This window comes from Rattus norvegicus, chromosome 2 (genome assembly GCF_036323735.1).
Source record: "Rattus norvegicus strain BN/NHsdMcwi chromosome 2, GRCr8, whole genome shotgun sequence".
In the NCBI taxonomy this organism is placed as follows: Eukaryota; Metazoa; Chordata; class Mammalia; order Rodentia; family Muridae; genus Rattus; species Rattus norvegicus.
Window position 1 is genome coordinate 212,571,904 of NC_086020.1, and position 12,609 is coordinate 212,584,512.

At 39.4% G+C, this 12,609-nt stretch overlaps 1 protein-coding gene across 4 annotated transcripts in view; it reads right to left on the reverse strand.

Annotated features, from left to right (window-relative positions):
• Positions 1 to 12,609, reverse strand: part of Abcd3 (ATP binding cassette subfamily D member 3) — a 53,589-nt gene that overhangs the window by 35,113 nt on the left and 5,867 nt on the right. For 2 of the 4 annotated variants that reach the window (XM_039101774.2, XM_063281326.1), the window contains exons 2-3: positions 2,151 to 2,267; positions 437 to 473 (exon numbers count right to left, since the gene is read on the reverse strand). In XM_039101774.2, the coding sequence (XP_038957702.1) occupies positions 437 to 473; positions 2,151 to 2,155 (42 nt within the window). In that variant the 5' untranslated portion in view covers positions 2,156 to 2,267. 4 annotated transcript variants of the gene reach the window in all.

A 12,609-nucleotide genomic window follows, 5' to 3' on the forward strand; every position in this document is an offset into this window, starting at 1 on the left:
TAAAAGATAAAAACTGTGTGATATAATAAATATTTAAAGAAAAGTTTCTAATCATAGTGGTACATATGTTAAACTCTGCACTGAGGAGGCTGAGGCAGGAGGATGAAGGGTTTAAGGCCATCTTAGATTATACATATAGTGAGATCCCGTCTCAATAAAAGGGAGAAAAGCAAAGTTCCACAGCCAGCAAGCCATCATGGGCCAATCTAGTAACGGTCTCAGAAGAGTGTTTCCAGTGAACAGATACAAGTAATACTAGAAGACACTCGGCAAGACTCCTCAAAGAGAACTCCTCTAATGGAATCTTATATGTAGTCGAATGGAAGTGAGATTTTTAAAACTTGTATTCTAACTCTAAAAGTCTGACTATTTTACCCAACAAAATTGATTAAATAATGCAAACCATCCCCAAAAGTAGGTCATTTAAAAATTTTACCTCATTATTCTGTAATGGCGGTTTTCCACTTTTCTTACTGCAAAGGAAAAATAAAAGAGCTTTATTTTATTTGTTATATGCTTCCATAATTAAAATTATTCTAAGATGTCAAAAATTATAAAATTCCCCAAATGGTCATTTTCCTTTCTCATAACCAAGAGGCGAAAGTCACTCAGTAAGGAGTTCATATGCCTCTTTTCAGGCTACATGAAATGCTTAGGCCCAGAAGTGTTTCAGATTTCATAGTTTTTAAAAATTTGGAATATTTGCTATATCCATTACATTTATCAGATACAAAAACCCAGGGTGCTCAAAGGTTTAATTATTTCAGATAATTTCAGGGCAGACATGTTTAATTTGTACTAAGTATTGTTTAGAGAAAGGAATCATTAAATGTTAGGTTACTAGTATTATAAACAGATGGTGGTGGTGGTGGTGGTGGTGGTGGTGGTGGTGGTGGTGTGTGAACTCCCACATATCATGTATACTTTTTTCTGTAAGTCTTCCCACAGAATGGTGAAAATCTACCTGTCCATTCTTGAATCAAGGCTTGGCTATATTAACTGTTAGCCAGTGAGATTTTAACAAGGTGAAACAGAACTACATGTGCTTAAAACACCTTGGGGTAGGAGGAAGGACTCAAGTGTTGAGGCCTGGTCTTTTACTGACTAACTGCAGCTCCCAAGATGAGAGTCTGCAGTAGGCTCAAGTGAGCTATGTAACCTTGCCCCCAAGTTATTTCTGACTGGTAAATAAAGATGCTGTCAGTCAATAGTTAGGCAGAAGAGACACAAGCAGGGTGGTGGTGGTGGTAGTGGTGATGGGGGTATTATTTTAGGCCTCCCAGGCTTGGGGGATCAGAAGAGAACCAAGAGGGGAGAAAAGTGGAGGGGGAAGAGAAAGTCGCCATGGGTTAGGTGAGTCATGAATACATGGCCCTGAGGGCTGGCCAATTTGAGTTAAGAGCAGCCCAGATGAAAGACAGTAAGTAATAACTCGGGGTTATCGATAGGAAAGTAGATTCTAATAGTACAGAGGGTAGATATCTGCCCAGCCCTTGTGCTGTTTAAGGCTTATTATAAAGGCCGTCTGTGTCCTTTATCTGGGAACTGAATGATCAAAGCGAGGTAGAAACTCTGGACTGGAATTAAAAATCTTTACAACACCCAAGGGAAGATTTACTTTGTCTCAGTTTCAGAGGCTGCAGTCCACCCTGACAGCAGAGCAGCACGTACCATAAAGACCATGAGAGACCTGAGGCAGGAAGCTGCCTTCTGTCCCTTTACCCCACCGAAGCTCGTGTGCGCCATGTGTGTGCACGTGCATGCGTGTGTGCAAATACGGTGGTGCTTGAAGGCAGGTCCAGCTAATTAATGAGTCTCCTCTAGAAACACCTCACAGACAGTCCTGCATTCTAGGTTCTCTGAGTGTTTCTCATGTGACAACTGAGAGTAGCCATCATACTAGAAGAACCTTTCTACTTCTGACACGCTCAGAATCTGTACCCCTCCATCACACAAGTGACTAAGTGACGCAGGTATGTAAACAAGAGTCTGTCACGCCCACATTACAGGTGAGGACAGTCACTGGGAACAGTAGCCCAGGCTCGTGAGCTGATTACTAGTCCATGTTACCACTCCACACAGCACCATCCGCCTGGCTCACGCCCTGTTTATAACACACTGTCCTTGGACTCCTTCAGCAAGACACTAACCACATTTTAAATTCCTGTTTGTGACTCTCCTTCCAGTAAAGAGGTCTGATGAGATGAGAAGTTAATGCAGCCTGGTTTCTCTGAAGTTAAAAGTATAGCATACTGGCAATGTGGAATCTGTATCCATGAACAGAAGGGGGAAAGCAAGTTTAGGCAGAACTCAAACAGATCTAACACTCGGATAGATATTCTGTGGTAGTTTGAATGAGAACCATTCCCTATAGTTTTGGGCATTTGAACACTTGTTCAAAGTTGTCTTGGTCATGACATTTTATCACAGGACTAGAGAAAAAACAAAGACATGTTCAAAGTAAGTACTGTAAAATGCTGTGTGATGAACTGAAATGCCTTTACACTTCTGCACTGCTCAGACTTATCCAAAGGTATGCTGTTCTTGTTAAGTCAGACCTGGGGATTCGTGTGTGTGAAACAGACCCTAAACACAGGCCGGGGTAGGGGGCAGAGCCCTGCACACATTCCTCAGAGGAGGAATAAGAAGGAGTCTCTCCATTGCACATCTCCAAGTCTTTTTGCAGGGGCTGTGTATATGTAACCCTCTTCTGTAGACGCCTCTCTGAGCTCAATCTGTGCATTCATTTTCATCATCACCAAACCAAGCAAAACTAGAAAGACAAACCTAACTCCAAGTCAAAGAATAGTTTCTAGGGGTTTTTTGTTTGTCTGTTTTTGTTTTGTTTGTTTCAAGACAAGGCTTCTTTGCGTAGCCCTAGCTGTCCTTGAACTCACTCTGTAAACCAGGCTGGCTTCAAGCTCACAGAAATCTGCCTGCCTCTGCCTTTGCCTCTTCAGTGTTGTTATTAACGGTGTGTGCCACCACCACCTGGATGTCTCATTTTTAAAAGTGCTCAAGTTGGGGCTGGAGAGAAAGACCAGCACTTAAGAGCACTGACTACTCTTGCAAAAGACCCAGGTTCAGTTCCCAACACCCAGGACGGCTCAAAACTATAACTCCAGTTCCAGGGGATCTGGTGACCTCCTCTGGCCTTCATGGGCACAAGGCATACATGCAGTGCACTTATAAACATTCAGGCAATGCACTTATAAAATATAAATATAAAATATAAAAACACTTAAAATAAAATAAAAATACATAAATCTTTAAAAACAGTACTTAGGGTTGTTGTTTATAAATTAAGTGTATATATAATAGGATTGTTTAAAACACATTACAAACTATAGAACTGTTTCAAAGCAGATATCAGAATGACAAAATATTTGCAACCATTCAATTAGTAAGGAGTTGGCATTCAAAGCATGTTTTTAAAAGGCAGGAAAACAAGTAATTCAAATATTAGCCAACAGTCAATACTCAAAAGCCATATGAGTATCAACTGGACACATCAAAACATGTTCAACTGTATTTATCAACAAAACGCAAATAATATAGTGAGAGCTGGATTAATGGCCCAGCGTTGGAAAGTATTTGCTGCTCTTTCAAAGGGCCTGCACTCACTTTTCAGAGTCTACATCAGATGGCTCATAACAACCTGTAACGCCACTTCCTATGGCTTCCCCATTTACCTGTACAAGATATGGTACACATAAGCTCACACAGGTACACACATAAATAAAAAGCAGAATGAATAAATACTTTTTACCTGTTACAATGAAATATACCTAACACCTAATAGGATCACTATTACCAGAGAAGCAAAAGATAGCAATGTTGGTAAAGACGGACAGAAAAGGAGATTTATGTACAGCTGGCAAGAACATAACCGGGGTTATTAAAAAGAAAACACACATTCCTCAAAATTAAAGTAGAATTCTTACCACTTGATCCAGCAATTCTACTTGTGGGTATATAATCCAAGAAAATAGAATTAGAATTCTGAAGAAGTACCTGTACTTTCATGCCCACCCCCAAATCAACTCTCCCCATGCCCCCATGGCCATGGCCAAACAGCTCTCACCATGACTTTCTTCCTCAAATTTCCACAGCATTCCCTGTTTAGAGCATGTAGCTAATATTAATCTCATTTGAACTAATGTACAATCCACAGAAAACCTGTCAACCTTAAGCAATAAGTATCCAAGAGCTAGCTCTTCAGAAAATAAAGCACCAGGTAATCTTTTTTTTTTTTTTTTTTTCTTTTTCTTTTTTTTCGGAGCTGGGGACCGAACCCAGGGCCTTGCGCTTGCTAGGCAAGCACTCTACCACTGAGCTAAATCCCCAACCCCAGCACCAGGTAATCTAAAGTAAAGGAAGAATACAGGCCAGGTAAGGCATGTGCCTGCCTTTTAATTCCAAGACCATGGAGACTGAGGCAGGACCAGGAAGCCAGCCTGAAGTTCACGGTGAGGCCCTCCCTCAAAATTAAAAAAGAGGAACGCAAAAGCACAAGACAGACAGATATACAGACAGACAAATAGACAAACATGCTCGCGCGTGCGCGCGCACACACACACACACACACACACACACACACACACAGTTTCTGTCTCTGGATATCTTATAAAGTAATTTAAAAACTTGAATGAAATGTCTAATTTCCTAGTAAAACATAAATTTCCAAAACTGATCACCTACTCAGGAGGGAGATAAAGAAAAAAAGCAATGGATTGGAAAGATGAGATATTAAGAAGATTGTCAGACAACATTTCCTACTCATCCCATCCCAAGAAAAAGCATTACACCCAAAGATTTATAAGGGAAAATCCCAAAGAACAGACAACTTCACAGATTTAACAGTTACTGAGCATAAAGCATTATAAAGTATTACATTTTATTCGTGTAATGCATCACATTTTATTCGTGTAATGCATCACTACTAAAACATCACAAAAAAACAGATTATTCTTATCAGTAGTTCTGGTTTTTATTTTTTAACTTTAAACCATGAGAATGTACAGTTTGTAACTAAACTTTTAAAATAAGCACAGTTCTAAGAACCAAGTCCAAATTCTACAGCACGGTACCGAAGCAGCACAGGTCTTGGCTCCTGCCCAATCAGGCTCATCTGCCATTGAGCACAGACTCCGTGTGCTGAAGACACACTGACGTTAATCAGGTTAAGCTGGGAAGTGAAATAAAGTGTTACTTCACATGTCTCGCACTGCACTGTCTTTACATGTTACTGCTGCTGTTTAAAAGACAAGCGTCATTATCACACATCTATAATCCCAGGCTGAAGCCAGAAGACTAAGTTCCAGGCCAACCTGGGTTACATAATGAGAACTTACTTCAAAAAACAAATCAGCATCACAGAGAAGGCTTGCTGTTAAGAGTTCGCTGTACTCTCAAGGAAGATCTGGCACCCACACAGCCACTCACAGCCATTTTATATTTGACTTCTTGGGACAAGAGTCAGACTGGTCCTTCCTCATACCTACTGTGTGCTAACAAAATGATTAGTGTATCTCCTTTCAGTTTTAAACTGTGCCAATCAGGATAACAAACTAACCAGCAACTCTATCTTCGAAGCCTGATTTTTCCTTCCAAGCAGAGAATATCCAGTATCTGCTGTTCTCCACAATCCACACAGTGCATTTTCCCCTCACCAGCATGAGAACGGGCCCTGTCTTGTTCGTCTCCACATCACTGATGCCCAACACTGTACCTGACATACGGAAGATACTTTCTAAACTTACACTTTGTTTTCTCCTTTAAATTTAGTTTCAGAACAAGACTTTTGAAATCAGTCTATGAAGAAGAAAAAACAATCTAAATGGCCAGATACACAAATGGCTAAACCAGAAGAGGTGGCGAGTTGACAGAACAAGTAAGCGAGTGAACAGCTTCCTTCAACAAGACATCTGACTAGACAAGGACACCAGGCTTTCCTGAGACCCACAGAACGTGGCTGTTTTTAATACGCACCATTTCGAAATAAAGCTCAACTAAGGACCACTTTTGCTATCCACATTCCCACCACCTAGCACTTCCCCAAGTAATTCAACTATTGTATTTCATTGTGAAAAGTCAGAATTCTAGATACACAAGTCAATTCAATAAAACTCTCAGGTTTTCTATCCATTAACACCGTCTGACTTCTAAGATCTAGACAACAACTGAGGGCAAAAACAAAGCCATAAAAGCCAAACGTCACCGACAATAGCTACGTTTCCTAAAACTGACGCCAAGTTTTCTAACAGTATATTCCTATAAATCAAACAGTGAATACCCATAATTAATTAAGTCAGCAAATAGAGACTTGAAGACTCATTTATTTATGAGAAAGAATCTAACACAAAGCATGTTTTCCTTATGGAATTCACAGATTAAATTCCATTCTTCTAAGTACTCAAGGAAGGCAATTCTGCCATCTTCTGTTTTCTAAAATCTAAAGGTAGCTGAAACAATGTCATAAAATTAGGAGGCAATGAAAGTAAAACACTGACTTTTGATCCACTGGACTCAAAATCTGCTCTTAAAATTTTGTGAAAGGACAGAGAAAAGAAAGGAAACCAACAGACAGGAGAGGAGAGTGGGAACAAGGAAGCTCAGCTCTAGACAGACATACACAGAAAGAGGCCTTTACACTTTAATAAGGAAAATAAGTTTTTAAATTAAAGAACTACCAATCTAGGGACAGCTTAGTGGATAAAAGTACTTGAGTTCAATTCTCAGAACCCATGGTCGAAAGAGAATCAACTCCCAAAAGATGTCCTCTGACCTCCACACATGTACACGAGTGTATCCACAACATACATTAAAAAAATTATTTTTAAAAGAAATACTAATTTAAAATTAAGGAAATATATGATAAGCAATGAAAATGGAAAACAAACATTTTATTAGCTTTGAGCAGTACTACAGCATACTACAGGCTCATAGGTTAATAGGAATAGTCTTGCCTTCAAAGAGGTTATAACCTCAGTAGAGTAAGACACTGTATTAGTATAAAGTCAGACATGGGATGGGTCTAGGCCAAGTGTTTTGAGATACAAAGAAAAGCAGAACTAATGCTGACCTAAGCCTTCATTCACGTAAAACCTAAACTGAGACTTAAAACTGAATAGATTTAGTGTGAAGGGGACCTAAGGGGATGCAGGTAAATGATATCATAAACACCGTGAGCAAAACAGTTCATAAGAGGGTACTATACACCAAAGGAAGGAAAACGGCCCTTTCCAGTGAAATAACAACAACAAAATACATTTATCCTAAAGACAAACTAATGTGTTCTAGCTATAAGCAGTTACAGCACTAGAGGGAATTTCTGGGACAGAATTCTAATGACATTGTGTGTTAACTGTGTGATTTTGAGCAACTTATATAATTGCTCTGTACCTTGTTTTCCTATCTGCAAAACGAAAATACCACCACCATCAGTTAGAATATCTCCATCAGTCTCCATCAGCTAAGACACACACAGTGCTTATGACAGAACCTACCACACTGTAAAGATTCAGATAGCAGTGCTATGTGAGGAGAGCTAGGACTTATGTTTAGGAGTGGGGATGATACTTGAGAAACCTCTGCCCTCAGTGAGAACATATTAGAGTATATAAATTATCCCAAGTCAGAGCTAATAAACATATAACAAAGGCAGTAACTATACAGACAGGAAGAACAGCCAAGGAAATTATTAGAAATGATGGCTGGGGGCTGGGGATTTAGCTCAGTGGTAGAGCGCTTGCCTAGGAAGCGCAAGGCCCTGGGTTCGGTCCCCAGCTCCGAAAAAAAGAACCAAAAAAAAAAAAAAAAAGAAATGATGGCTGGAACAGATTAGGGCTGGAAATGAACTCAACAGGGGAATGAGAGGGAGAAAGGGGCGCACACTAGAGACCATGTAGAGGCAGGGAAGTATTAGAGACCATCAGCTCCAAACTAATGCCTAGCAAAACAAAACATTTTCCTTTCCCAGAGTGCCCCTAGGAAGAGTGGAGGGCAGCAAGTCCTTAGCCATAATGAAGAACAATAGTAAAGAAAGAATTCTGTAAAGCAATCGTTGGACTATGTTTTGTGTTCATTTTCCAATAAGAGAACTATATGGAAACCAGTCAAAAGACAAAAGAACGTTTAGATTTGAAGTTCATAAGTGGAGATGTTGATCTAACATGACAAAGATTTACTATTACAATTATATAACTAAAGCACAAATTCTGAAATGTGAATCCTGCTTTTGTTTATTAAGAAGTAGACTGGCATTCCACCTAGGAAATCTAAAGCCAAGTGATCTTTAAGGAATATGCATTGGCTGTAAGCTCCAAAATAATTCTGAAAGTTAATGTTAGGTCACATGTGCAGACGACAGCCAACAATAACCAAGCACAACTGCACACTAACCAAGACCAACAGAAACTGCAGACCAAAGATTTCAAATGTTCACATTTCCAAAAACAGCTTAAAACGATATGCAGAGTATTAGTTTTAAATACTCTGTAAAAGCATTTTTAAATGTTTTTTCTTTTATTTCACTGTATAAGTGTCTTGCCTGAATGCATGCCCAAGCAGCACAAGGGTGCCTGGGCTCTGCTCAAGCTGTTCTCCATCCTCGGAACACCTTTGACCCCTCACGAAGAAGAAACTAAGACTGGGCCCAGAGGTGAAATCTATCCATATTAAGAAGCAAATTAATTAAATCTTCCTAGTTCCATTTCTCTCTCAAAAGACTGCATTCCTACACAGAGCTGGAATTCTTAGGTTGTATGGATTTTCTATTATTTGTACTTCCACAAGATTTGTCTTAGAAATAATAGTCATTCAAAGTGCTAAACTCGGGGCTGGGGATTTAGCTCAGTGGTAGAGCGCTTACCTAAGAGGCCCTGGGTTCGGTCCCCAGCTCCGAAAAAATGAACCAAAAAAAAAAAAAAAAAAGTGCTAAACTCACTGTCTAGCCTATTAAGAAACAGCATTTAGCTGAATGCACTGGGTACGTTTTATAGTCTACCCCACACTGATCCCATTTTCTCCAAGGGAGACAGCTATTTTTGGCTACATTTATCCTACACTGGCTTCTCCCACCCCCCCCACCTCCCCAACCCCACCCCTCTCTCTCAACAGCCTACCTATCCTGGGCACAACTAGTAGAAAAAGTCAAAAGAATCCTACGATTGAAAATGCCTTAAATCTATTTCTTAACTCATTATAACTCTATACACAAGTAAACAGAGAATGGTATTCTAAATATATTACTTGAGGAGGACCTTTTAGTAGAAGTGCTTGAAATTGAACTAGAAAACTGGTATTGAAATATTAAAAAATTTTATTTATACACACACACACACACACACACACACAAAAGAAATGTTATATTGCATGGCTCCTTTTCAAAGGTCTTTTTTCTTTCTGCACGTGTACATGTGTGATAATTTACATGTGTGTTAGCGTGTGGGTGCAGTGGTGAGCTGGTGCACGAGGGCCGGGATTAGTGCCGGTGTCTTCCTTGATCAGTATGTTCTCACACACTGAGGTTCCGAGTAGGCCCACAGCTCTCAATCCTCAGAAGAGGCTCTCGGGGTCACCCGCTAACTATCGGACAAAGCCTCCACATCCTTGAGAAGTTGCCTTATCTCCACCTACTGATCTCAGTTCAGCCTACTTCCTCCACCCCTTGGTCTGCAAAGAGGAAAACACACGATTCTATTACAAGTCCTGGTTTTCCTAAGCTTATGATAAACTGAATAACAGTAAAAACACTAAATTTAGAGCCCTCCATACAAGCTGATACACAGTATTTTTGCTATAATATGAAAAAAGTAGTTCTAGGATCAATAAAATGTAATGTAACAGATTAACAATAGGTGCTTTTTCCTTTAGTTTTCAAATTTGAGGTGTATTAAAACTTTTGGTTATTAAAAAGCAGTTAATATTTGACATAATAAAGCATTAAAAGAGTAATTTTAAACTATTACTTAGGTCTAATCATCTCCTTGACTTCAGGGGATTAAGTTTCATAAACATTTTAAACTGAGCACATACATGGGTGGCATATAAACATGACACAGTAACTAAACTATTACACGCCTAAGAGACTGCTCCACTCCACAAGGTACATCCATGTGTTAATGCCAACAGATATGAAATATTACGATAGGGCTGGCAGTGCATGCCTGCAACCTCAACACCGGAGAAATGGGGAGGCAGAAGGCTCAAGAATTCAGGCCATCCTTAGTTGCACAACTGAGTTCAAAGCCAACCTGAGTTCCATAAGAGCTTGTCTCAAAATGTGTGAATAAATAGTAAGTATATTAAATTGTGATCTGAAAAAAAAACATTATGCATGGCTTAAAAATAAAGCAAAGAGGTCATCAAGATAATTTACATATGGAGTAAATCACACAGTCCGCTCTGATGTCTGCCTCGTGCTGCCAGTCCACCGAGGCTGTGCAGCTCTTCACAGGCACCGTGCTGGCTGAGGAAGCTCTAAAGAGCTTCGTTACCCATTTATTTTCATCCAGTTGCAGTCACTCGAGTTTGCTAGACTAGCAAAAGGATAAGATTTTTTTAAAAATAAACAGTCGTTGTAACATATGCCAGTAATCCCAAAAGTTAGGAGACAGAGGCAGGAGTATTTGAAGTCCGAAATCCGAGGTCATCCTCAGCTATCTAGAGTTCAAAGCCAACCTGGGCTAGATGAGATCATGTCTCAAAAAGTTAGCAAAACAAAGTCAAAACAAAACACTCACAGTTGTTCCTAAGCAGATGCATAATGCGTTAGAGTTTGCGCTGAAGAGCACAGCCAGCAGTCCAAGTATGGCGTCCTTATGCTTCCCCGCTGACACAGATGCCTATAACTCAAGTGACCCCAGTAAGGACGCCTCGACTTTCCCTAACCAAGGGCCCAATGGCTGGTACACATTACAAACCCCATTTTAAACAACTTCTAACATCCCTTAAAACTTTCCAAAAGAGGGATGGGGGATTTAGCTCAGTGGTAGAGCGCTTGGTCCCTGGGTTCGGTTTCCAGCTCCGAAAAAATGAAAAAAGAAAAAAAAACTTTCCAAAAGAAATACAGAAATAACATTTTGAATAAATTTGAATTTAATTTTCTAGTATAACTCAAAAAATGTAATTTTTTTTCTTCCACATGACGAGAGTGAGTATTCTACTCCAGAAGATTAGAGGTGGAGAGTACTTGTCAGGTCCTAGATGAGTGGATCCTGAGAAAGTACTACAAGGCACTTCTCTAAAGGTATGGTAGGGCCTGAGAACTTAGAAGAGCATCACAAATGTCAGGTTAAACCTGAGTTTACCTGTCAGACTAAAATCAACCTGGTCTCTAAAGGGATGGTGGCAACTCTAAGCACTAAATGTTAGACTAGGCAAGGGTTTTCGCCTGCTTTGATGTTAAAGAAAAACCCTCTGGCTCTATGGCCTCATCCTGACAGCTACGTAGTCCACAGACCCTTCCCTGCAGTTCTAAAAGAATTATTCTAAAAGAAGACCCTGCTCAGTAAGAAAGAGAAGGAAAACAACAGGTCTGTCACCAGAAAGTGCTGGTAAGTTACAGGTAAGATCCAAAACAATTCTCAAAGGCTATCTATTAACAAAAAGATTATACCTTACCTAGACTTCCTCTAATCTGATTTTCTTTTAATTTATGAGGAAAATATACAGAAAGAATACTAATTAAAGGACCACAAGTTTTAGATGATGTGATACCGAAGAGGACGTGTGTCACTCAACCAATATTCAAGGTTCAAAAACAGCAATGACAACAAAGAAACAATTTGAAAAGGGAAGTCAGTGAAAACTATTTGGTTGTCATAAAAATGAATGCAACTTCATGTTATTTTAATAGAAGCATGTAGTCTACAAAGAAGGTCATGGTTCTATCCTGCACCCGTGAGGTCATACTTTGAATACTATGAGTTCAGACCACCTCTCTATAAGGTCGAGAAATACAGAATATCCTATTTAGGAGATGCCAACTGGAAACATGTAAGACCCGAAACTGTGTCTCTAAAACCAGTATAACACCCTAAAAGTAAATAGACTTATCTACTTAAAACTGTTTAAGGACATTTTCACTGATACATTTGAGAAGCATTTTTAGGAAGCCTCAATAATATCTAAGAAGCTAACAAAGGGATATTTTGTTGTCCTTTTAGTTGGTGTTTTGTTTTGTTTTGTTTTGGTAGGCATAATGATGGTTTCTGAGTCCAGCACTGGATTAAGGTGTTTTCTTATTCAATCTTCACATAACTGATAGCTTAATAAATACTATTATCCCTATTCTTCTGAGGCTCAGAGAAGGTGCAGAAACTGATGAGAAGTCATAGATCAAATGCATGACTAACTGAACTTCTGAACCCTTCCCCAACCTCAAAGACTATATGTCCTTAATTATGCCAAGCTACTTCATGATCAAGATGCTGCTGCTGCTGCTGCTGCTGCTGCTGCTGCTGAATAAAAATAAACTTCATTCTTGCTAATCTACAAAACACATGTAAACTAACTTTTCAACATGGTTTTATACCTCTAAAAGAAAAAAAAATCACTGAATAATGGCAAATTATACTAACACTCATTCATAGCATTACCATTTTG